Source organism: Cygnus atratus, chromosome 4 (assembly GCF_013377495.2).
Source record: "Cygnus atratus isolate AKBS03 ecotype Queensland, Australia chromosome 4, CAtr_DNAZoo_HiC_assembly, whole genome shotgun sequence".
NCBI lineage: Eukaryota > Metazoa > Chordata > Aves > Anseriformes > Anatidae > Cygnus > Cygnus atratus.
Genome location: NC_066365.1, coordinates 8,934,169 through 8,960,867, shown reverse-complemented (window position 1 = coordinate 8,960,867; position 26,699 = coordinate 8,934,169). Strand labels below are relative to the sequence as shown.

Sequence of the window (26,699 nt, the reverse complement as noted above, 5' to 3'; positions counted from 1 at the left end):
ATATTATTAACTTGTTTACAACAAACTAGTTAGAGCATCCCCCTTTAAGTGCCTTAAAAAAGAAGCTAGTGCTTTGGGACATCACCACCCTCACTCTTCCCCAAAAAGCACTTTTGTGAGCATCCCATCTGGGCATCACAGTCTATGGCCTAGGTCTCCACAGGGCCACAGTGCTGGGGCTGTCCGGCTTCCCAACCCCAGCAAACCAACCAAGCTTATCCCACAATAACCCAGTCATTATTTACACTGAGTCTTTGCACTTCCCAGCTGCACCATGAGCCCCGGTGGTTCAGCAGTGGACTGTTACTCTGCACAACCAGAAGGTAAAGCCTGCGGAATAAATGCTGTGTTTTATATACAGCAACTGCTTGTCTTTTTTGGGTGGCTGCTAGGACCCATTCAGCATATGGCACACTCACTCCTAGCTGTAAATAACAACAGAATGCATTCAGTTGCCTATTAGAATAAATACATAATGATAAGCAACAACTCACACTGCTTCTCGTTCCCTGGCCTTGCCTTGCCCAGGGCAGCCCCATTTGCACACCTTGCCCTCCATGGCCAGCAGCTTGCCTGGTGCAGGCAGCTTCCTCACCTGTTAAGCCTGGTAGACAGCTAAAAACATCACACCCTACAGGTTGCTGTGAAGAAAATGAACTTCATCCCAGCCAAAACCATCAGCATGCTCAACCCTTTCACCTAGAACTGGCTTACTAGATTTGGTTTTAACTTTCACCTTCCCCAAACTTTTTATTTCCAGAAGAATGTAAGTTATAGCTTCAAAACACTTTATGGCCAGCAAGTAGAATCATAGAATCACAGAATGGTTTGGGTTGGAAGCGACCTTAAAGACCATCCAGTTCCAATCCCTCTGCCACAGGCAGGGACACCTCCCACCAGCCCAGGTTGCCCAAGGCCCCATCCAGCCTGGCCTTGAACACCTCCAGGGATGGGGCATCCACAGCTTCTCTGGGCAGCCTGTTTGACTGCCTCACCACTCTCAGAGTAAAGAATTTCTTCCTTGTATCTAATTTAAATCTCCTCTCTATACAGTGTAAAGACATTCCCCCTTGTCCTATCCCCCCACCCCCTGACAAAGAGTCCCTCCCCAGCTCTCCTGCAGGCCCCCTTTAGGTACTGGAAAACCACTATAAGGTCTCCCCAGAGACTTCTCTTCTCCAGGCTGAATGACCCCAGCTCCCTCAGCCTCTCTTCACAGCAGAGGTGCTCCAGCCCTTTGAAGTACTTGTGTTTGTTCTGCAAACCCCAGCTATCTTGGTCTTGAACCCAGTGTACAGCAGCTTGTGTGTGTGGCCATCCAGTCTTGGGGTGAAAGTGCCAAGAGGAAGAGAATTAAAAAGAAGTGATAGGTGCCAGCATGAAAGTGGCCACTCGACTTTGCTCAGTGACTCTTTCCTCCCCAAATTACAAGCTCACTTAACCTGCAGCTGAAGCCCAAGAATTGGCCATCTCCTTTCCCAGACATTCAATGCAGCTTCTCAAGTAAAAGATGGTTTTCAGTTATGTTACTCAGCGCCTCTGCTGATCCCTTCTGCTCTCTGAATTGGATTAACGTTACCCTGCAATGTTCCTTGCAGTCTGTTAGAAACAAGCCAACAACTCTTGAGTAACACCTAATCCAATTGGCCCAGCTCTGACTGCAATCACTATCTGTTCAAGGCTCTGCCAAGTCACTTATTATTCCCTCAGGCTGGATGGACCCCTGGAAAATCATATTACACAGCACAGAGCCCAAAGAGCACAGCCATAAAGCCCTCATGACTTTCAAAGCATTTCCACTTGATCAGTACAAAAGATCCTTTCCACTTTTGGGGACAAAAATTTCTTATTTATAGAGAAAATGCTCCTAGTATCCCCGCAACAAAGAGCAGGCAGGGCCTTGGTATTGGGCAGTATTTGGGACGAAAAGGGACGGTGGCATTTGCAGTGATGGAGGCCGGTGCACTGAAAAACGAGAACATCTCCCCAGCAGCCTGTGGGGGCTTATGTCTGATCAGTTCCCACACGGTGCTGATATGACAAACTCGTGCATGGCACAAGGATGGCTCTGCTTAGAGTGAGCTTGTTTTGCTGCAAAGAAACATTTGGGAAGTTGCACTGGCTATGCTTAAAGGAAAAAAAAAAAACACCTTTTAATAACCTCCAATCTTACACGTACAGTTGGAGCTACATATTTTATGAGTGCATCTATTATAGATACCATCTGTATAAACACACATATTTATAAAGAGAAATAGCAAGTATGTTTATCTATCTGCTCATCTGTATGTGAGGGAGTACGTGCGTGTGTGTGTGAGAACGCTAGAATTATGCAATGAGGGTAAGGTGTACAGTTACAGAAAGCAACAGCTTCGATTTATTTTAGTGGCAAATTCCTAACACAAAATACTGCACACGAAAAGGTGTAATGAAGCAGTATGAAAGCAGGCAGTGATTAACAGCCCAGAAGCTTCTTTTATCATTATCAACTATTTACAAAGAGGCATTTATATGTTTACCCATCTCTGGGGAGCTGGCACTTAGCATTAAAAATACATGAATAACGAATGAAGCCCAGTGTACCTTATGGCCTTTTAATAATGCAAAAATCTTAGGATTCAGGATATGATACAGGTAAACAAAGGAAAAAATGTTGGCAGGTGGAAAACAGTTTGGCATGTGTGTGAGATCCCTGTGCAAAGGACAGTTTATAGTGTGCGGGGGTTAAACTGTAAAACAGCAGCTTGTTGTCAGGCTTTTCTTCTAATCAGAAAAATAATCTATGGTAAAGAAACACATGCAGCAGAGGGGCTACTCACTGCTTTGCTAGGATGAGAGAGGAAAAACAAGCATGAGAGCAACAACCACCTTAAGGGCATCCTGCGTGTCATCGAGGCAGTAGACGCGGATGTTGTACTCCAGCGAAGAGCAGGACAGTGGTCCAAAGATGGCCAGTTTGAGACGTTTGGCTGCTGCTTTGGTGATGGACTGTCCCACCAAGGCGTATGTGCTGAGGGTCTCTGTCAGGATATGGCAGGCTTCGGGGTCCAGCTGGATGTAGCATGGGGTGGTGAAGTTTTCCTCCCCGACTACCACCACATCCTAAGGGAGAAAGAGGCCACATTAAAGATCCTGACCTCTCAGAGTTGCTGTACTTGGAGACCCCTTTCAAGCCTGTATGATGCTCGAAGTTCTTGCTGCCTGCATGTTAGACTAATCAGATAATAAATATAAACAAATAACTGCCCTTCATTCCCTAAGCATGACAATAAGGTGTTATAAAAACTCAAGGAAGCAAAGTAACCTGTACGATGGCCGAATGCCACATCTACATGAAATATCACCTGCTGCTTCATCAGAATAATCCTCCGTGATGAGACTGCAGGGTGAAGAAAAAAAATACATACAGCCTGAATGCAAACAGCCTCCTCCCTGCGCTCAGAAGAAAACACCTCTCCTGCCAACTTCACTCAACCCTGCGTGCAATGTCTTGCACACAACACAAGGAGCTTCCAGTGGTCCTGAGAGAGAACAGGAGCAAAAGGGCAGCAGTGGCCGCCTCTTACACAGCCACCATGCACCACATCTCATTTGCTTTATCCCTGCTGCCTTGAAGTCTGTAGCAGTGGGGGTATAGCAGAGATTTGGCATTAAACTTGGTGCCTCTGGCCTCTTGGAAGGTGAACACGTCACATTTGCAGGGGTGGCATGGTTCTTCTTGAGAGCAGAAAAGGAGGTGCCACAGTGCTGATTGCAGTGCTGGCACCAGACACAACCTCTCTGTCAAGGGCAGGGAGGACGGAGGAGAAAACAAAGAGATGCCAGTAACACAGACACAAATAAGGAACACACGTGTGGTGCCAAGAGCCAGGCTGGTAGGGTGCATATTGTTTGGCCAGACAGACCTGTGTTCACTGCATGAGCCCTCCCAGTGTGAGGAAGTGCTGGTGCCACAGGCAGGGGGACAAAGCAAGAGCCTTGTGAAGGCCCTGCTGGACAGACTGCTTTTGGCGGCTGTCGGCCCAACTGCCTTCAGAAGCCTCCCTGCCCTCACAAAACCTACCAGTAGGAGAAGATGCCCTTGCCAAATTAATTATGTGAGACCAAACTGGTAGCAGCAGGTACCCAGGAGCAACCAAGTTCTTCAGGAGGCAGGACTGAAGAGCAGGCCTGTGCCAGAATGGCTGAGCCTTGCTGCAAGCATCACTTCATGCTCCAGTTGTGGTGTCCTTCTGCCGCCCCACCATGGGACAGACATCCTCCCGCTGCACTGCTGGCAGGAGACTCTCACCAAGCCTGCATGGACTAGCAGTGCCCAAATTAACAGGGTACAGGGCTGGGGCTGACTGCATGAACTGAATCAAAGCAGTGCTCCACCAACACCTTAGGAGTGAAAAAGAAGAGAAAAGCAAGTCCTATAAATTTTAATAAGCTGGTTGATGTCTTGGTGTTGAAGCAGGGGATCATTTGCAGCACTATTTTCATTTTCTTGCAAACAGACTATAAATTAGGGGAATTGAAAGTATTCTGTAAAAAATATTTTCTTATTTCTGGAATTGAGTTTCAGTTTCGGTTGTTCTTTTCTATTTCTCCTGGGAAGAGAACTGCTTTTCAGTTGTTATTTCAGTTGTTATTTTCTATTTTGCCTCTTCTCTTCATTCCCTCCCCATGATTTTGGCTTAATAACCTGCCAAGACCAAAAGCTCAAGTGCCAAAATCCTGCAGGAAGGCTATGCTTCATGGAACACAGCAGGAGGCACTAGGACTGCCCCCAGAAAGCATTTCTAGGGGCACTGGGCATCTTGGACAGCCGTTGCAGGCTGGAGGCCCGTAGACTCACCTCCCACGGCCCTTGGGCAGCCTGGTGCTTCAGGTGGATCTGCCAGTCATCTGTGTTGGGTTCTGCGCAGTGGTGCATGGTCAACACAACGGGCCGGGTTAGCAGCGCTCCTGGGGGCCCACAGCTCACCACCGGCGTCAGCAGGGTCTGGCTGTCTTCTACAGGAGGCCTGATGGCGGGACGGAAAGGTGATGTGTGAAGGGTAGGGGGAGAAAGGGCAAAAAGGCACGTTAAGGTATGTAAAGCTAAGGTATGTAGAAAGAAAAAATAATCCTTCTCTTACAGGGTAGTTTGTAAACAATTGTGTGCATGCCTGAACTATTCCAGACCGATTGCCGAGGAGTTTAAAGCAGAGGAAGCATGAGTGACTTTAACTACCCTGACACCTGGTGTATGACAAATACAGCTGAATGTGCCTCATCAGCTACTTCTCTAAATAACAGAGAGGACAAATTCATGATCCAGAAACCAGCAAGCGGGAGATTAAGTGTTGGGTGTGATCTGCACTTGGAAAGCTGGGTCAGTCCACGGGACCTTGCATCTTCCACTCTGGCTGAAGGTTCAGTCCAGTTGCATATGCAAACACTTTGTGTTTATACCTGGATTGGTTTTAGGGGGATTAGTTGAGACAAGAGTGGATATTGTTGACATCTACAAAAAAAAGAATAAAAAAGTAGTAGTAGAAAAGAGTAAAAAAAAATAGTTAAGGAGAACAAATCAGGACAGAAAGCTCTGTTGAGATCAAATTTATTACATCTACTCTGGGTATCGCTGGTACATCCACAGGCATATCCTAATTTTGCCCACTTTAACTCACACTGAATAATCCATTAGTCCTACAGAAAATGAAAGAGAAACTTTTGAAAAATCCTTTCTGAAAGTGGGACGAAGGCCTTTTTGAAAAGTGTCTCTTGTTCATAAAAATGTTGGAAATTTTCATAACATTTTGGAAAAAAAAAAAAAAAAGGTCCGACATGGAAAAACTGAAGTGTATGCAAATCAGTAAATTCAGATGATACGCATCTGTGGATCCGAAAGGAAATTAACTGATGAGTTTACTAAAGGACTTAACAATTGTTTCTAAAAAGCCATGGGCTGGAAACAAACAGCTGTGGTATCTGTCTTTCAAAAAAACTAAAATATAACAATCTGGCCAGCTATGATGAATCACACTGGTTGTTTTAGCCTAACAAAAAGTACATAAGAGAAATAAAGCATTAGCATATAGAGCATCCAGTTCAGCTCCTGCTGTATACTATGGGGATCTCTGGATTCAGGTTATGAAGATCTAGAATCGCTCTCTTGCAAGACTTAACTGAATAAATCATTGGACAGATTTTGACTAAAACATTACTTCAGTTTCCTTTTTTCTTTCTTTTTCTTTTCCTTTTTTTTTTTTTAATTGAAGCAATGTATAGCTTAAAAATGGCTCACAATGTGTTGTATCCATTAATGTATTAACAAATGTTTGAACACTTTCCTATAGTCTAAGTCAGTAAGTTTCAAAAAACATGAAGTCTTATGAGAAAGGCCTTTGAAAATTACAATATTCATCTGGAAAGCTACAGATATGACAAGCTATAGACTTGATCATCTGGTTAACCTAGCTTCATCTAAATGACTACTGACCCATGAAGAAGTGAGGAAAAATATGAATTATCATAGTTTTTCAGACTGAATTATAAGGCCAGCAGTCAAAAAGAATATAAGAGGGAATATATCATGACTGCTGTAAAAAACTTCATACAATGTCTTCTAGCTGAAAAATGAGTTAAAATCAATAAGAATCTGAGCGCTGATGCATGCAGTTAAAGAAAAAAAAAGCCAAAAGATCATTAAAATAATAGAGCGCTGATAAATCATACAGCTGAAAGTTGTCTCAAAGTAAAATTAAGTTTAGTCACTGCTCCGTGACAAAATTTGGTTAGCTGTTAAATTTTAGGACTCTGATGGAGGGCGTAATTTTACACTGCAACATTTTATATCTGATTAGCACAAGTATAACTGACAATGCAGAAGACAAAGCCAGGAGGCACTCCAGACTGAATGGTTAGTGAGGGAGATGGAAAGTGGATATAACCATAGAAAGGAAATGCAAAAATAGCAGGGTTTAGTATTTTTTCCTAAGTTAGCAACGTTGCTGGTCCCAGTGCCTCTCCTCCAATACCTGCCTCATGCAGACACTGACTCACCTCAGCTCTCCAAAGTCTGAGCCAGTTTGGGGACTGCAAGTAATCTGAGCCACTTCAAAGCCACAAAAAGCTGAGATATAATGAGTTGCAGAGAAGCTCTCAAGTGGAGCAAAATGAGGGTCAGTGTCATTTAATAGTGGGATTTCAGCTCTGTTGAAGTCAGTACTACTGTGAGGCCAGGATTTCTACTCACAGTGCGGAAAAGAATGTAAATAGCAACACAATCACTAAATTTGCAGACATCAATAAAGAAGGAGTTATTGCAAGTAGCAGTGAGAGACGGGAAGCAATGCAAAAGATCCAGAGAGGATTAAAATATCAGTGGGAAATAAAATCCTATTAATTGTTCAGTGGCTCTCACTCCTGGAATGAAACAAATTCCAAAAGCTTTTATTTAGTGGCAAGGCAAAGCAGTAAAAATGAAAAAGCTCTCAGGTGAACGTAATGCACCACAGCAGGTATCATCTTGCCGTGTGCCACAGTGGCAAAAAGTAAATCTGATTTCTGGGGTTGTAGGGGATGAGGTACGTCAGAGCACACCAAGCTGCTATTCCCTTTCCTACCCAGCTCTAAGATGACTGCAGGTAGCAGAGTGTTTAGGGACTGCAGAGAGAGTTCAGAAATAAACACCTGAAACCTGGAGGAATGAAACCAATGAAACCACACAGCAGTGCATAGAGCAGAGAGGTACCTCATGACAACTGACAGGAAGACGGGGACCCAAACCTCTTGACAGACCTCTTATTTCTCATTGCTTTTAATTTCCATCTTAAAGCAAAGGGATTATGCCTTACTACAGCCAATGAAACCCCAAACAGATGCAGTAGTCAAGATTTATTATACAGGAGACATTAATCTTTCTGCTTCGAGGCATAACCCAGCACTAATTGATGGGATTTGTAAACAACAAGTTTCCCCAAAGACAGGTTATCCTTTATGAGCATTTTTCTACCTTCTCCCGGAGCAGGTGATGCAGCACCATCAAAGTCAGGATTCTGACCCAGACAAGAGCCTGCTGTGACCAAGTCTTGTGATTTCTGTGTTACAGATCACACAAACACTGACTGAAGGGACCATACAGAGCAAGGGACTCATCTCCTCCAAAGCAGAAAGATCTATGATCTATCTTTAAAACCGTGGGTCAGAATGTACTTTTAGGCTGTTATCCAGAAAACAAAACAAAATGAAACAAACAAACAAAACAAACAAACAAACAAAAACAAACAAAAACAAATCCATGTGTGCTTCAATTTAGGCTTGTAGTAGTTTTAGAAGTACTTATTAAATGGGATTGGACACCCAGCTGTGCTAGTATGACTCCAGAGTCACTTCACTGCAGCCATAAGAGCTGCGTTTGTTTTACAGAGATCAAACCGAGAGTGAAATTCAATTCCCTGTTTAGCATTGCTATTAAAAGGCAGTAACAGTAAGTGAAAGGGCTTCAGATATTTTTAAACCTTGTCCCGTATCTTGCACTGCTCATCAAGAACAGTCAACTTTTATTTAAAAAAAGAACAAACTTTTATTCACTGTATCCAGCCCTTTCACAATCAAATTTGTGTTTTTTAATGGGATTACTCATTCAAAACGGTCTCCCTGTAATGAGCCAGACTGTTTTCATTAAGGTAGCTGTCAGGCAGCAGATGTGAGCACAACTAGAGAAATCTCTGCTCCTCGGTGGGCTCCGCTGCGCTCCCTGGCACCGTGCATCGATGTTACAGGCAATGACCGTGCTCCCTGAAAACAGGAGGCACAGAGCAGAGCAGGGAGGGAGGGAGGGATAACTCGCAGCAACAGATGGCAACCCTTCCACACAGCTTAGCCAAAAGTCAGAGGAAAGACATTTTATTTCTCCTTTCATTGCTGGGACTTTATTTTTAACACGTGTTCCCTCTTGAGTTTCAAATCTAATATTCTTGACTGGCCTTCTGGTTCTCCTGCAAGTCTGCCTTTAGAAGGAAGGTGATCTGAGAAATTTTCCTCCCCTTTTGCTGCTGGTCTGGTCTTTTTTATTTCAAATGTTTCAATTAAAATGATTGGCAGACATTGTCTTCTGGAGTTGCAAGCAATTATTTTTGTGCAACTGGGATACAAAAGGAAGGTGGTGGTGGAAGGTGTCTGGTTAGACACAGAAGACTTCAGTTTCTTTTATTTCACTTAACCAAGCTTGGTGCTTACTGGTGAAAAAGGCAGTGTTGCTCCTTGGATCAAACTCATTGATCAGCTAGGTGACTTAATATGAAGTCTGCCTTTCACATACAATGTGAAGCCACTGGTCCAGATCCTGAGGAGGCTTACACAACCCTTCCCTCTCTTAAGGTAGCTGATTTGGAAGTCAGACCGTTTATACATGTGTCTTCCTGCAAGAACTTCAGGACAGCTGCATGCTCCGTTCTCCAGGGTTGTCACATTTCCTGGAAGACGTGACATCCATCCTCATTTGCATCATCTCCTGCGCAATGTATTATACAGAACTGTCCTTCACCGTGCTACATTTAGTGCAGTTCCTGCCTCCGATTACAGTATGCAAGAGCAGTTCCACCTAAAGCCGTATGAGCCCGGAAGGGGCTCGTACAGGAAACACAGGAGCTGCCACATGAGATCAAAACAGTGGTCCATCAAGACCCAGACCCCATACAGCACTGACCAGTGCCAGATGTTTCCAAAGGAAGCACACAGCTCACTAATTTAGTGCAGAGCTACATTTGTTCTTCAACATGAAACAGTCAGGAAAATCCTGAAGTCTTTGGGTTTATACTCTCGCTATTTAATCCTTAATTGTCTAAGACCTAGGCTTTTCCATCTGCTCACGGCAACAGCCTCTTGCCAGGTCATGGTCACAACAACGTGTTTATTTTAAAGCTCAGGAAGGAACCCCTTCTTGCAAACTGCAAGTTGATGGCACTTCCCCAGACTAAGGGGCAGAACATCTGATCATCAGTGACAGAGATTATTGGCTCTATTGGAGCCAGTGAGCTTGAGATAGAAACCCGTCTGACAGCTGTGAAATATTCACATAGGCTTCTCATTTATTTATTTTTTAATTATCTATCTGTCTGTACACAAACACAAACATATACACATAGATACCCTTTTCTGCACTGTAAGTCACTTCATGGACCTTTTCATCAGGTCAACATGAATCTCTCATGCCAGCCAGGGATCAGTGCCCAGTAGCTGCTTGCAATCCATCCTGCTACAATTGACAGGCAGAACGAGGATTAGCTTGCAGTGCAGGAGCAGGAAAAACAGCCCGATGGAGCACTGGGCTAGGAAAAGAAAAAAAAACCCTGTGCCTTAAGCACGCCAACACGCACAGAGAAAACTGCCTCAAAGTGGCCTCTACTGCAAGCCATCAGAACCCCAATTCACTGCGGAAGGATAATGCTTTTAGGGTGACCCTCCTGCTCTCACATGCTTTGATGGATGTGGAATGGAATAAATAGAGTGTCCTGGAAAGCTCTCCTAACCAATCTGCAAGGCAACACAAAGAATGATATTACTGGGTTGCGAAGTCTTTCAAATTTCTGTACTACAGGTTTCAGAGACTAACTGGGGGAAATGGATTAGGAAAAGGAAGGAAAAGAAAAGGGGAATTTGCAGGGCTCTGAGGGATAACAGATTTCCTGTTTCAGTTTGACTGTTCAGCAGTTGTTTCGTATTTCTATGAACAAAGTATGAGCTAAATCCTAAGTTGCTGGAGATGTGCTTGTGATCTGCAATGGTGAGCCTCTCTGTTGCTTCATTGGTTTTATTTAGGGTAACACTATGAGGACCAAATTCTCACCTCAGTGCTGTTTGTATATCAAGAGGATTATAACTTACACTTCATAGTGTCCTATACGTGCCCTTTCAAACTACATCAATGCATGACAGGGCTTTTCAATCCATTAACATTTACACAGTGCACATGAAAATAAATGCAGGCCCTCACAGGGTTTATTGAACACACTCCAGCTACTGCCTGGCCACAAAAGTAAATGTCTGCAGCTAGTCCTCACTGTGGGCTACCACTCTCTGCTGGAGTGCTGCAGCAGCACGGTAACAGATTTAAAAAATAATTTACACTGCACACCAACTTGTGGCACTCGTATGGCTCCAATTATAGCAAGCAACATCTGTGGCCCATACTGGTGGAAATGAGAGCAGAAGTGCATCTCTGCTGCAGAAAGGGAGGTAAAAAAGTTTTGGTAGCACAGTGCCATGGCAGGAGGCCAGTGCGGCTGGGTGCTGGGTGCAGTCAGCACTTTCTGCCCATGGGCATCTGGGGAAAGGAAACAGGTAACGGGGGAGGATGGTACAGTCCCACTGTGTTTAGGTAATTTTGGGTGAATATTCAGTTGAGAGTGATCTGGGCGATAGCTGATGAGTTCCAATTTAAATACCATAAGAAGAGTTTGGTTTCCATGAACATGAGAAGCATGGTATTCTGGAGAGGAGCTGAAAAACTATTCTATAAAAAAGCTAAACAAATACAAACAAACAAATCAAAATAAAACAAGCAAACAAACAAAACAGCCCCAGCAGCACCCTCTGCCCCTATCTCCCCCCTCTAAAAAAAAAAAAAACACAAAAAAAACACAAAACACACCACCAAAAAAAACCAAAACCGAAGCAGTTGGGCCCCATGTAGGGCTCTTCTAACCATGATAGGAAGAGCTCTGCTGCCCTTATGGCCAAGCCAGCCTGCTCTCTGCTGGGGAAAGAAATCACTTCCCAAAATCTTCATTTCAAGCGAAGGCTCACACCTTTCTGTACTTCTGCACATATACGCTCAGTTTGGTGGCCAGCGCAGCTCCAGCCACACTTCCCCCAGTACAGGCTGACCTATCCCTCTGTGTGTGACCTGCTGAGTAACAGCTATCACAACACACACAGAGGAGGCTTTATGATCCCCAAAGCCAATAAATCAGGCTAGCATGCAGTGTTGGTTGCCTACAGTTGCATGAATAAGGAAGCAGGGATTCCCTCCATAGCTGGCTGGAAAGAAAATAATTGCACATATAACTTCTGGTAACGAAACATTTTTTTGGGGGTGAAGAGTTAGATATTTAAAGGAGAGAGATTTGGAGGCATTTGAATAACAGGGGAAGCCCTCTGATTTTCATTATTTTTCCCTCTCCGGGAAACAGTGCTTTTCCAATGTTGTTTGTAAGCATCTTCAAAACACAGCCCAAAGTAATAGGAATACAATCGATATTAGATATGAACAAAGACACTTTTTTTCTGTAGCTGCAATTATCTGTTTTCAAAGAGCAGGCCATGAATAATGTATGCAAAAATACAGGGGGGGTGGGGGGAAGGTGTTACTTATTTTTTTCCTTAAGCAGATTATTTTAGCATGGGTGAGAGACTACCAAGCTAAAGAATAGTGTTCAATATCACGCAGTGTATACACAGCTGTGGCTTAGCACATTATAAAAGCCATTAAAGGGCTGAGCCAAAAAATGTATCTAGCTATGAGGAGGAGAAAGAGGCAAAGTACCGTGTAATGATTGCTTAGTTTCACATTTGCCATTCAGCCTTTTTACACGAGTCCATTCTGAAGATCAAGATCTCACCTTCCTCTTCATTAAGTTTTCCTAAATTGCTGCAATAGTATCTTGGTCTTTTTGGAAACTTTTTTTTTTTTTTTTAATGCCAAGGCTGCCACATCGCTCAATAGACATCAAGATCAGGAATACAAACTGGCCACACCTGCAGATAGAGGTCTGTGGGCAGAACAGGGATCGTCCTGATGATGGGTCTGCATGGCCCTTGCTGTGGTGTGCCTGGGGCACGGAGAGGCAGAGGACAGCAAATGCTTTTGGCTCCATCCTCATCACTGCATGGACCAGCCAAGCACGTGGATGGTAAAATAAAGATTCACCTTCCTTATAGCAGGAGAGGAGGCTTTCCAGGACAGGTGCTCAGGCACTCGCCCCTCTGCTGAGTCCATTTGTCACCCTGCTCCTCTGCTCCCTGCCCCTTTTGTGGCACAGGTCTTTATTAGGAGATTACCTCACATCTTCTCTGCTGCACCAGACTCATGCTGGCTTATTTTACCTGCTTCTGGCTTTGATTCAGCATCTCTCCCCAGCTTGAGAGCTTGCTGCAGAATGCAGCTCTTCATTAGGAAAGCAAAAGTCTGAGCTGGTTTTGTGGCAAAGTTTATCCTCAGCTTTGCTCGCATTTACCTCCAGGTTAGCAAATAGCTTCAGCACAGTTGGCTTTGCATAAGCGTATTATCACAGGGTTTCAGTTACTGCATTTTCCCCACACCCTTTTCCCCTCTGTTAATGCACAAGCAAATAAATGTGCAAGCAAGTATGTTTTACCTCATGCTCTCCTTCCTGTGAACTGTCACATACATCTCATAGACTCTCCCCTGGGGAACGGCCCCCGCTGGGATCAGCAAGCTCACTCCTGCAGGACAGAAGAGACACAAAAGATAAAATGGAGAAAAGAAAGTAAAAGAAAAAAAAAAAAAGAAAAACCCAGGTGGGCCTGCGAAGAAGAGCGACAGAAGAAGCAGAAGATGAAGCCTGCAATGCCAGATTTTCACCCAGCCTCACAAAAAGACTCTAAATGAGTTCAGCAACTCTGGAGATAAAGTAGGCAACCCCAGCATCGCCTGTGATCAGATGGTCACTCCTTGCTCCTGTTGTGTCTTGGCACTGCAGTCGTGGAGTGGAGAAGAGGATTTTCTTCCCTTCCCTTTTATTTTATTTAAAGATCAGACAGATGGTTACGCTGCTTCTTACCTTGTAAAATAATGGGAGAAAGAACAACTCTGACTCAAGTTTCCAGCAGTTGTAACAGGACATATCTCCTTAGGCAATTCTTATTTAATTAAAAGCAAGAGAGAAAGGCAGCAGAGTACTGTCCCAGGAAGCAACAAGAACTAGTTGTTTCTTGAAAGATGGGCTCTGCAACTGGCACCCTGTCTTTTAATGCACTCAGCTTCTAATTAGACTACAAGGGAGAAAAAATGGGGCTTCTTAGTATTCTGAATGTGCCTACTTCTGTGGAGTGGCTCAAAATTCGGATATCCAACCTTGAAAAAATCTGTGCAAATACACTCTGTGCCCTTTGCAGTGCTGATAAGCCGCACGTTTGATTACAAAACACCGTTCTTACATTGCTGTGATTTCAGAAATCGAGCAGAAATCCCAGGGAAGCAGAGGGTCCTGTCTTTGCATGACAAACACAGCAGAGGATCTCACTGCTGCACACTGCTGGACGCGGCTCAGCCAGCTGTCTGTGCAGGTGAGGGGCAGTGGGGAGCCACTGGCAAGGACTTAATTCAGCTGTGACTGTGTAGCTGAATACAAACCTATAGGCAGATTATTTGCATATACGCCCAATAAAGGCATATAAGAGTAATAAAATCCTTGCACAGTCCTGTATCTTCTCTTCAGCACACAGGTTTTGGTTACACTGGAAACCTCCCATGTACTAGGGATTTGCTATGTCTCAGTCCCATAGATGGATTTTGAAGGAAAGAGATTATCTATGGAAGGTTTTCCGACTTGTTTCTTTACAGGGCTGTCACAACCTCCCCTGTGCCTGTTTTCAGCTGTAAGAGGGCAGGCACAGGGTAAATGAAGGACTTTTATCATACTGCTAGGAGGATATACATATGTCTAGAAGCAGCACAGATGCATACACAGTAAGTAGCAGTAGACAGATTGATGTATTTTACAAAACTTATTTTAATCATTTTGAAGCAATTACAGCAATAAATAAGCATTTCTTTTTCCTTACAAATTGATATTAATATATGTGAATTAAATATGACTAATGGACTTTCCTGACAATGTGCACCACCATGGCATAAGAAACCTGAGTATTAATGTCTACCCTCAGCTGCAGCTTAGAAAAATGTGAAATCCAGGATTGTGTAGCACAAATTTTCAATGTTACTTAGCAGTTAGTACCAGACTTCTTTAAGCAATTGACCTTCCACTTAGGCTCTTAAATTTAATATCCGTGTTTCTCCATTGATACTCAGAGAGGAGGGCCCACTTTTGGTTGCTTCCTGGGCTGTATAGGGCTGTATCCTGGAAGGAACAAACTGGTTCTGGGCCACCTACATGTTTTGCTTTCTCCATAACATCAATGAACAAAAAAAGATCCAGCAAAGGAGCAGGAGACAAGGTTAGGCACCATCTCCTCAGACAGGGCACAGTGCAGTAAAATGGCCAAGAGATGACCACAGGATGTAAAGTTGGAAGCTGTGAGACCTTCAGCTACAGCACTGGGTAGTTGTGAGTGGTGGTCTCACAAGTCTAATACCTGGACTCAGTGCACCAGAGAAAGGGGATACTACCTGGGATCAGACCAGTGGCAGGGGGATTCCTGACCACTGTGGAAAGAGGAAAACTTGCATAACACCCAAATCCACTGCATCATGCATTTGATTAAACCCCATTCTGATGTTGTAAAAAAAATCAACACTATATATAACAAGGAGAGAAATATGGACAAGACACTCTTGGGCCTTATTTTCCTTGACTATATAATGTGTGCAGGAAAAAAAGCCTTCCAAAAATTAGCATTCTGCTATCCTACTGCAATACCACACAGTCTGCAATGAATTGGAAGTGGAACAACCAATTTGTTTTTTAATTAATTTGTCCTTTTTATGTGTGATGACAAGATTGAGGCTTTCTGGCTTGTAGTCCCTTCTCTAGAGCTGCATGAAAGGAAAAGTTCAAGGATGTTGAATCTCACTTCACACAGGGGACCACTGAAGCCTAATGTATCTCAGAAAGTGGTAAGAGCCCTGCAAAATTTTGCTAAAAAGGCAGCCACGACTTTGGGGAAAGGATCGTTGAAGCATCTTAGTTCATCTGAATGGGGGAAAAACATCTGTTTGTTTTGAACAAAGAAAAGGCACAGTCCCAGGAGTGACCTTGTTTTTTTTGTTGTTTTTTTTTTGTTTTTTCTGGCGTAGAAGAAAGCTAACTCCACTTAAAACCCTAAAACATGGCTAGCACTTACCTGAATTGGGAATTATTAGGTGGCCCCCTAAGGAGTTGAAGGTCCCAAATGCAGTACACGATGGGTCTGTTTGCCGAGCAAGGCTCTGATTCTTCATGTTCAGGGTCTCATTCTCCAGCAGGGACTGGGTAATCTGTGGGGACAGCTTGGAGGAGAAGTCAGAGAGGTCATCCTGGGGGGTGACTGCACCGGAAGTATTATAGACCTTAATCTTCAGGTTGGGCAGGGGGTCCAGGATTGGAGAATTGGTCATTGGAATTTTATCAGAGACATCATGCAAAGCATAAACAGGACCCCTGTACATGGCTGCTGCAGAAGTGAGGTCTGGTGGCACTGCCAGGAGGTCTGCATTGAAAATGAGAAAGAAGAACCATATTTCTTATGATTATTTCTCTGTTCTGACGACTTTTTTCCTACTAATGATTTGGTTTTTCATTCTGTTCTGCTCATACCAAAGGTTATGATATACAAAGTCCTTGTAAACTGACCTTCATCTCCTTTTCCAGGCATCTATATCTAGCAATCTCCCAGAGCTAGTATTGGCCCAGCCACTCTGCACTCTAATTGTTATACAAAATTACAGCATGTTTCTGCTCTAAGTATTTTTCACTGGGATTATTTTCCAGACTGTCCTCAGATTTCAAGCATAATATGCCTAGCTTCAGGGCAAGAAGTTTTCCATACTCAGTAGATTTAATTTTATTAACTAATACTCCTTCCTTAAATGCTAAGTGAGAATCATTAACCAATTTATCTAATTGGCCTAAAGACAGAATTCCTGAAATAAGAGAGAGAACAAAGCTATGAAGTCATTGTGCCCATGACTCCCTGCCAGTGTGGGATTAGTACCTGTGTCACACACTTTGATATCCTCAGCAAAGAAAATGATATTTCTGCTAATCTTCTTTATGGCAACTCTCTTGTCATTGTAACTCTTACTTTGATTTATTCTTCATAAACATGTATTGGAAAAAAAAAAAAAGAAAAACAAAAAAAGAGGAACTCTTCCGCATAAATGGGGGTCTTGAAAAAAACAGCTCATTTGAGTGGCTGTTTTCTGGCTGCCAAAGTGTGGAAATCATCAAGTTATTATGCACATGTGATAAAGATGTTCTTTATTAAATGATATCCACTACAACTTCTTCTTCTATATTGTCCATTGAAAGTAAAGTACTTGTTAAACTACTATTTATGCCTGTGGAGACATGGCACAGTAAAAAAGGCTATTAGTGAAACAAAGGGGAGGTGGATGTGATAGAATTATTGTATTGTATTACTCCCGTGATGAATCCTGTCTCTCTTGTTTTTGTCATAGCTTTGATTTTGATTTAAATTTGAGCAAGACCTGTATTTTTATACATGCCTGTTTCACTCTCACATTCACCTTCTCTCTTTACAAGCTAAGTACCTCTGCTGTATGTTCTTGAACACATCTGAAAAAGGCCACCATGGGTTTTTAGCACTTGGTCATCAGAAACAAATGGATATAATCTTTCTCCCTTTTATGAAGTGCCAACAAGCATCCAGCAAATATCATTCATACAGCCCCAGAGACCATATTCTCATAGCATATCCCTGAATTGGTCAACATGGAGTGCTATGACAACTAACCTTGCCTTGCAGCCTTGATATTAACAGGCTGAAATCCTCCATTTAGCGCCGAGGAGTCGATAATGTCTGACTCGAAGTCACGGTGATTCTTGCGATAGACGAAGAGGGCCACAACCACAGAAATAGCCAGGCACACGATCACGGCGATGACGATCCCGACGTAGAGAGCAACATCATCCGAGTCAGGAGCAGCTAGAGGGAGAGAGGCCAGGAACCTTAAAGCAATGCGCTCCTCACAGGGACTTATCAGAAAATACATTCTTATTATTCTCGTTTCCTGCAGATATTTACTACCTTTTTATAGGTTAATTTAAAAGCCATTTCTAAAGCTATATAACAGGTCTATGCCCTTTTGATGGGAAACGATCTTTGATTTCTCTCTAATTCGTGTTCTATCTTTGTACCTATCTGCTTGTTCATCTATCTAGTACCCAGGCACTGAATTACTAAGCACAACACATTACAGAGTTAGTCTCATGAAGCAAATTAAATCCATGAAATAAATTAGTACATCTTAGTGACACAGTATCGTAGTATTAGCATTTAGTGGTTCATCTGACACCAAAGATCATGCTGTGGGGTTGCAAACTTTGGAATCCTTATTTTTTTAATGAAGGAAAAAAAAAAAAAGGTTCAGTTTTAGAGAATGCCTGAAGTATCAGAATGTGTCTTTGAGTTTGGTTTTTCTGACCTGTAATGTGTCAAGCCATTTTCACTTACACTTATTTTCCTTTAAAAAAAAATCCAGGAAAGCAGAGAATCAACCTCTAAATTCTCATCACTGGCATTAACACATACATACTTGGATAAAAGCCGAAGCAAGCACAAGAAATAATGTGGTAATTTACCAAAAGGAACCCAGATTTATTATAGCTGTCTTGTGAGAAAATGGCTATGATATTTCTACTAGCTGCTTATACAGTATCTTCAGCACTAATTCCAGGCTAATCTCTAGCATCATTATCCACTACACATTTTTTTTCCAGAAGGACTGAGTACATGATCAAAATTTGATGTGCTTCTATACAGTGAAGAGTCCCAGTAGCAGAGATAGCATAATGAAAAAAAAGAAAAATCAGACCTTTTTAGTACCCTATTTCTGTTAATTTAAAACATGTGAATATTTATTTATTTATTTATTTATTTGCTCCTCACCTTTTAGCCATTTAAGCCAGGCTGCCCTCTAGCCATATAAGTGAGAGCTGGCAGATGTTGAAAAGGACCGATCAAACTTCATCAGCCTCTGCCTATCAGACTTTCAATGCACCAGCCTCAAAAAAGCAGGATTTTTATCCCCAGCAGTTCAAGAAGCAGTTCTCTGAGTTCCAGCTCAATGGAAATTAATCTCTCTACCACATTTCTTCTGATTGCTAAGGAAATGCTAACAAGAGAGAGGGTTCATTCTCTCCAGTTTCTGTCTTTGAGGCAGTATCTTCTCCCATTTTCCTTGGGCATAAGGGCTGTTATCGTCCTGTGTCAACCCACTGACAGTGAAACACTGCTACCTCTGTCAAGCAGGCAGCTTGCCACTTACTCTGCCCAATTGGTCCCTCTTTGCCTAGTCACACAGAGCTGGTGTAACACTAAAGCTTGACCCGTGGAACAGCATCACATTAGCATCCAGGAACGTAAAATGAAACATTAAACTTACAAGAAAATCCATATTCATTCTGGGTTCTCTGTTCAGTTGAAATAGGATAAATGAAACCTTAAAAAGAAAGAAATTAAACAAAAATGGGAACAAAATCAAATTAATGAGAAGAACAAAAAAAGGAAGCATGAAAAATGGTTTAATTAAAAAAAAGAAGGAAAAGAAACTGATGGCACTTTAAAATTCTGATACAGCACAGAATTATGATTTTGCATCCTCTGTCTTCTTCAGAGCCTTACTAAGAATTAATAAGTAGGCAGATTGAATTTCTAAGCCAAAATCGGTCTCGAGTCACTAACTTTGGAGTGCTTAAAGTCTTTCTTTTATTGAGCATAAACTCTAATGGATCTAATTTATTTCAGACATCAAGGGTCATTAGCATATGGAAAGTCTTTTTTCCCTATCCCTGCCATATGCTTTAATTCCCAGGACATGTTCGGTGAGGCTCTAAACAGTTTTTTTATTTAATTATAGTAGCTTGCTGTTGATCTAATAGAGCTAAAAGAGACCTGTCGTCACTGGTCAGAGGTTAAATACCCATTTGCTGAGCAGAGTCCATGCAGAAAGCCCTCTTTCTGGATTTCCTTGGAATTATTTTATCCTGTCTTTAATACATGCTCAATGGGAATTCCTTGGGGAGAAAAGAATTTGTCAGCAAACAGGAAACTGAGTGGTTTCTCTTTGAAATTATTAAAAAATCAATAAGGCACCCGGGGTCATAACATTATTTATTTGAAATCTTTGGAAGCCCCTGTATATCGACAAAATGATAACACAATTTACAGTTATATTTCGGAACGGATAAATAAGAGAGATTGCTTCTCTCGCCTTTTCTTTCTGCAGTTCACACAGCATGGCACACTGGGGCTGCTTAGCGTGTACAAGAGTCCGACAGGCTTGTTAACCATCTCCCAGCTGCTCTCCATCCACATTGGGAACAAGGGAAATGCTGCAAATCCCATCCTGCTGCAAAGGGAAATGGATAAACCCAAAGTAAGCAAGGGGGTTGCTCTCAGGGAGGGGATTGGGGTGGGTGCAAGGCAGAGGGTACCCCTCTCCCTCTCTCCCTTCCCTCCAGTATTTTTGCAGGGAATTTACTGCTCTTTCCATCTCCCCCACGTTTTGCATCGCGCTGCAAGTTGCTCGCACGGCCTTGGCCTCCTGCAGATGAAACAAAACTGGAAAATGGACTCCTGGTGCGTGCCTAATGCACATGACCACATTAGAGGCAAACCAGAGCAATAATCCCCAGCTCCCAGAAATGCTGAGATTGGGTGCTCAGCATATGTTGTGCTTTATATATCTCTTCCTGCTTGGCTGCACTGCTTGCTAATGAAGATATAGCCTATCCCAATTGCAGGTATAGACATAACTCCCCCTGAAGTTTCCAGACATCACATAAATGCTACCTCGACTGAAATATCAGAGCAAGAAGAGCTGCTTTTTGATGGTGATGTTTTTTTCTGAGGCATTATGGGACAGACTATACTGCCTGTAATATCTATTTAAAACTTTATTTCACAGCAATGATTCCAGCCTTACAATTGGTTTTAGAAATATTATGGTCTCACACTCATTTATTTGGTTCGTTGAGGCAAGCTCACCTATGTGTACTCTCAGCATGCTCTCTCAATCTTTTGTAATAACTGCTTCCCACTTCTACCAGTGCGCTCAGGGCATTGCCCATAAAAAGTCAGGCAAGCAACTTCTGAGGGCTTGAGTGAATGCTCACCAAGTCTGGGTGTGAATTTACAGCACACTGGTTACTCCCTGCTTACTCCCCAGGTGAATGCTGAGGCCCATATTTAGTCAACCTAAATTCCTGCTATAACTTTATGGACAATATTTCCTACGTCAAGATGTCTCTTGGGACCAGGAGGCAGTCAGCAGGAAATACAAGGCACAAGGACAAGTCTGAATTTAGGCTGGCTGCAACTCCAAATACTTTCATACCTGAATACACCAGGAAATCCCTGCGGTTCATGTGCCCCATCGCATATTTTAGGGGGAGAAGGCATGGGGCAGCACGTCTCCTGGCTCTGCATCACCTGCAGAGCTTGAGCTCACCCATGCAGAGCTGCAAAGGCTATTCCCCTGTCCTTCTGCTGCTGTTCAGCTGGCAAATTTTGCAGTTGAGGTTGTGCATCATTCCTGCTGCATGTGAAGCAATCTGATAGCTGCCACTCAGAGGGCACAAAGAGTAGCACTGCCTGGATTAGCTGCAGCATTACTGAAAGTGTTGTGTGTTCCTGGGACAATGGAAATCCAAGTTCAGGTCTTCTCAGCAAAGCAAGCGTCATCTCAAAATACTCTAAAAGAATTTGCAAACTCTTCATAGACCCTGTTGTCACAAATACTTACTTGTATCTTACAATTTTGCATAGATTCTCATACTGATAACTGCAGAGACCAGTCTTGCAGCTGCATGAGAGTGATACCAATTCCTTCAACAGAAATGCTTTGTGTAGGTGTTCAAAGGCACATCTATTAAGAAAGGGAGGAAAAGGCCAGGATATAGCTTTCTGCTTCCATTAGCCTCACAAACTGACATTCCTGTTCTCCCATGTGTGCCACTAACTGAACTGAGCACCCAATTCCCACCACTTCTTTCTGTGCAAACAGGCTGGCTTGCACAGGTGTCTGCGAGGACACATTTTCAGCCTGAAAAACACCTGTTCTGCGTAGAAGGACGGCATGGATGAGTTGGAAGGGTTATGGGCACGAGATGCCATGCTGAGCATTTGAGTCATGGATGTGTCAATTTTCTGTCAAGGGCCAAGAGTCATGGCTGACCATGCTGGCTGTAGATGAATGGGTGACCAACCGTGCTGGAGACCGGGCAGTGCCAGGTGTAAAAAGTCCTTGTTGAGGCGATGACACTACACAAGATGGGCGGTGGAGGCCACATGACCCCACTTGCTCACAGTGTATGGACAGGCTCCCCTGGCTGAAGCAAGAGGAGACCGTACCTCGGGTTGACATCCAAGCTGGATGAATTGCTGAACAGCATGCCAAATGCCACCTCCATTTGTACTTGCAAATTAAACACATTTGTTGGAGATGGCTCAAACAAGGCAACTATAGACACCCTCTGCCATTTGGGCAGGAGCTTTCAGAATAAAACTATTTTCAAGCGCTCCATTGTCATGAAAGAGCTGTTCCAAAGGGAAGCAGGCATCGCAGCAGAAGCGGTAAGTGGAAGGCTTGTAGCCACGCATAGCTGCAGTGGCTGTGCAGGAGTTTGGGCTATGGCCATGCTCCTGCTGCCAGAGCACAGGCATTGCCTTACAAAGTTGGCTTTCACACTGGTCCCTCGGACAACACCTTCAAACAATGAGAAAGGACATTTTTATCATATAACCATGCAAACCTGCTGGGATTAGTACCTGAAATAATGAAGAATGACTCCCCTCCTCTCTTCAAAGAGAAAAAAAAAGACATTTTTTCCTTTTTTTTTTTTTTTTTTCTTCCCTGTATCAACAGCACTGCTTGGCAAATGCCTGAGGGACTTCTACCAGGATCATCAAATTTTTTAACAAGGGTGAATTTAGAAAGGTGCTGTTGGATTTGACTCTAGGAAGGCTGCTGAGGCTGCTGACTCACATGCAGAGCAGCTGGCTTCACAGTGAGCTACTTGCTTTGAGAAAAGTAATTTAAACTTCTTCCTACAGCTTGTTGGGAAATGTACATTTTCAAAGGGGCTTTTGATGTTTTGTTGTGTAACTTACTGCTGGACGAGTGAAATAGTAATAATCATACTTTACACTTGCATAGTCCCTTCTGTTTGAGGATCTCAGGGGCTTACCAAAAGTGGGTATTTATTTCCCTCATTTTACAAGTACCTGACCTTATGTCATACCTGGAGAATCAGTGGGAGGCTTGGACTATGCACAGAAATTGCACCCCTGTAATTGCATATTAAATACATTCATGAAAAAGCCTTTAATTAAGTTGATGTTTCTCCATGAGTTCTACTTTATATTCCACTTTAAGCTTGTAAATACATTTTTTGTCCCTGTGGAAGTGCTTCTATTAAGTGTTAAAGGTGGGCTTTTTAAACTAAAGTAATTACACTGGCACAAATGCTTTGTACAAATCCAGATATATTATTACAGAGATGTATTATGTTGGCATTGGCTATTCTCTTTCTACAAAGAATGTCTGCAGCAATTTTAGCACCTTTATATTGATGTAACACACTGAGAAAATTGGAGAAGGGTGAATATGTCAGAGGTCAGAGTGTACTGGAAAGATAAACCAGTTCAACTTTGATACATAGAAAGGACTTCAGGAGGCTTTTTATCAATTTGGTTTAACTCAATTTCAGCATCAGTCACACTTGCACTGATTTGGGGAATTGCATCCAATTAACTAAATATTTTTTGAAGCTCATTTAATTAGTTCAGTGCAGTTTGTGAGCACAGATGACCCCTAAGCGTTGGAAGTTCAGCCTGAGCATTCTGGTCCCAGATGTCTTGCTCTGACCTTTTGGAAACCCATTTGTGCCAATAACCACAGGAGACTCAATGGCACATCGTGGCAACTAAATGGCCTTCAGGCTATCTGAATGTGTGAGATCATCTGGCTTAGGTGGTTAGCTTTGACAAGCAGAATATCCCTTTCTACAGCAAGAATTCATCTACTGCAATTTGCGCTGGGAGAAGTAGATAACCCTTCTGCCCAGGGAGGGGGTAGGAATGAAGCACTTGGGAATGGAGAACCTCAGACATATGAAAGATAATTGGGCAGAGATTATGGTGCTGCCTCCTTTGAGGCCAAAATTGAAGCAGTGTCACCAAATAGTCACTAAAACAACTTTTCTAAATGCTTTCCCTCCCCAACGTGGAGAAGTATATACCTCGCAAAATATTAATGGGCATATATGCACGGTGCTTAAATTGTGAACTCAACACCATGACCATGGGCATCCCAAAATCCTGTGTTTGATTTTACCTGGAAAGTCCTTGGCTTGGGAACTGGCTTATTTTAAAGACAACTTTCTTCCCTGTGGTGTAAAGCAACACACCATGGCTTCTTGCAGAGGGAACTTTGTAACTGGCTCTCCTTTTTGGTCCTTAGATTTTGCTAGCTTTACCGTTATGCTGAATTTGTGTTAATGGTTATCTGTTTTAGAGAAAATGGATCAGATTATCAAAAAAAAAAAAGAAGAAAGAAAAAAATGCATTTTCCATTTTTCCCATGTATTTTCTCCAGCTGCCTCTGTCACTATTTTCTCTCTTCCCTGCAGGTAAGTATGTAAGATGGTGGAGTAGCTGAAGGTGATTTTTCCAGGCACATTGATACTAGGGCTTATCCAGTTTTGGTCATATTTACAAAAATATTTACAATTATCCTACAAAGAAATTGCTTTATGCCATTAGCTGCTGAGGTTACAGCTAATAATACAGATTTTGAGGCTGTATCAAGGTCAGTAAGAGTCTGAGACGTGCACTTTCATTTAATAAAGTGAAGATTGCATAAAGCACACCATAACCGCTTGTTACTTTAACGCATAATATTTTAATCTGGCACCACTTGCTTTTAATCTATAAATGCTCTTTACTTTATCCTCTACACAGCTTCAAAAGGAGCTGAGGTCACATAATTACGTGGCCCTTTCGAAAGCCTAGCCACATGATGTGTCTCCACACCATCCTGTTGCAATGAACTCGTCAGGATGAGCATAATATACAGCAGCAGCCCATTTTCCCCTTTTGGTTCCAAAGTCAAAGCCCTTAAATTGCATATAAGAAAAGAAGAGGGCACTCATTCAACTGCTGACTTTCTCTAGTTTGGTGGGTTTATCCAGTGTAGCAACAGTGAGGTTGTAATAAGCTTTGGTGGCAACAGGCTCTGCACCACAGAACTGTGACAGATGAACAGAAACTAACTCCTAAATGAAGAGACCTAAGACTGGACAGGAGAAGTTCTGAGATGATTTAAAGTAGGCACGTGGTGCACACATTGTGACACGAGTTTAGTGGAACAACCCTTTGCTTCTCTACCATGTCTGTATGGATATACATACATCAGATGAGTTCCAATATTTAATAACTCAAAGCCAGCAAGCAGGTCATTTTTCACATACCAGTCCAAACAACATCTATCGGATTGCTTCTGCTCTTAATTCTCATTATGAGGTCTTTCAGTGCTAAGTCAGTACCTTTCTCTTCCCCCCCGGCTCCAGTGGCTCAGAATTGCTTGCCGAGTTTCTTCATTACTTGTAGAGCAAATTCTAGATGATAAATACAGTGTACAAATGCTCAAAGCTTTCAAAAGAGATGATGTGAACTCAGATGCACTGCAAGTGTATAGGTCTCCATATAGCCCCTATGATGGCCAAGAGGCTAGGAGAAGGAATTTAGGAGACTTTATTCGACATGAAGGAGTTTTGAATTGCTCCTTGCAGGTCTCACTGTCCATAGACTACAACTGCATAAACTGCCAGCAGTTCCTTTTCTACAAAGGTGCAGAGTTAAGAGTACAAAAGTAAACTTAGAGTAAACCCCATGTTTTTACTGTTTAGGACTAAGCCTTCATGTCCACTTAACATGTTGCTAATACTGTTTTATTACGGAAGAAATATTAACAATAATCTTTGGATTGTAATAGCTGTTAATTGTTTCTCTCCTCTGCTATTTCCCAGAAACTCCAGCATATAACCAAGAAAATGTCATATCTAATATCTTATTTATGGTGGTTAAAAAGGAAAAGAAAAAAAAACAGCCCCCACACAACAAAGTCCCCAGAGCTGCAAAAAACCCTCAGACAGAATGTGCACAGCTTCTTCCTATATTTGCTATTCTAAAGAAAGAACTTCATGTCTGCAGTTAATGATGCTGAAGGTCAGATATGATATCAGGCATCCCGGAGATAATGCACAGTAATTTATTTTCCTTCTAAAGGACTAATTATTGGCATGTTCAGGGTGGGCTAATAAACAAGGAGCTTGAGGTTTTGTGACTGATTATTTACTCGGGTATAATCTCAGATCTTTCCTGAGTGTGTAGGTTAAATGGGGAGTCTCTCCCGTTTCTGTCCTTGAACAGGAGTGCATGATATTCTATAATTAAGATTGAAACTATGTTTTCATTTTAAATTAGATTCCTGACATTTTGCTAATATTGTTAGAAAGGTCTTGCCTTAGTTTAAACATGCATGCCATGTATATGGGGGTGGGGGAAGATGGAAGAGTAGGATAACTTGTTGCTAAAATTTGATGTGGATTAGAACAGGCAATTTTGACGTTATGCAATCTTTTACAGTTAAGGACTTTGACCTTTTGACTAAATCTTATGTCAGTCTTTAATATCTTAGAACCACGGAACCTTAACATTGGGTTTGTTATGGATGTTTGACAGCAAAAGTAAACACTTGTCTAGCATTTCGATTTGCTCGATTGTGTATTTGCAAATTCCAC

At 42.5% G+C, this 26,699-nt stretch overlaps 1 protein-coding gene across 2 annotated transcripts in view; it reads right to left on the bottom strand.

Moving 5' to 3' along the window:
* Positions 1 to 26,699, bottom strand: part of UNC5C (unc-5 netrin receptor C) — a 252,247-nt gene that overhangs the window by 6,492 nt on the left and 219,056 nt on the right. The window contains exons 8-13 of one of the 2 annotated variants that reach the window (XM_035572335.1): positions 19,280 to 19,336; positions 17,629 to 17,820; positions 16,018 to 16,362; positions 13,350 to 13,437; positions 4,841 to 5,009; positions 2,869 to 3,102 (exon numbers count right to left, since the gene is read on the bottom strand). In XM_035572335.1, the coding sequence (XP_035428228.1) occupies positions 2,869 to 3,102; positions 4,841 to 5,009; positions 13,350 to 13,437; positions 16,018 to 16,362; positions 17,629 to 17,820; positions 19,280 to 19,336 (1,085 nt within the window). The remainder of the gene's footprint in view (positions 1 to 2,868; positions 3,103 to 4,840; positions 5,010 to 13,349; positions 13,438 to 16,017; positions 16,363 to 17,628; positions 17,821 to 19,279; positions 19,337 to 26,699) is intronic. The other variant, XM_050710351.1, reaches the window with a different exon arrangement.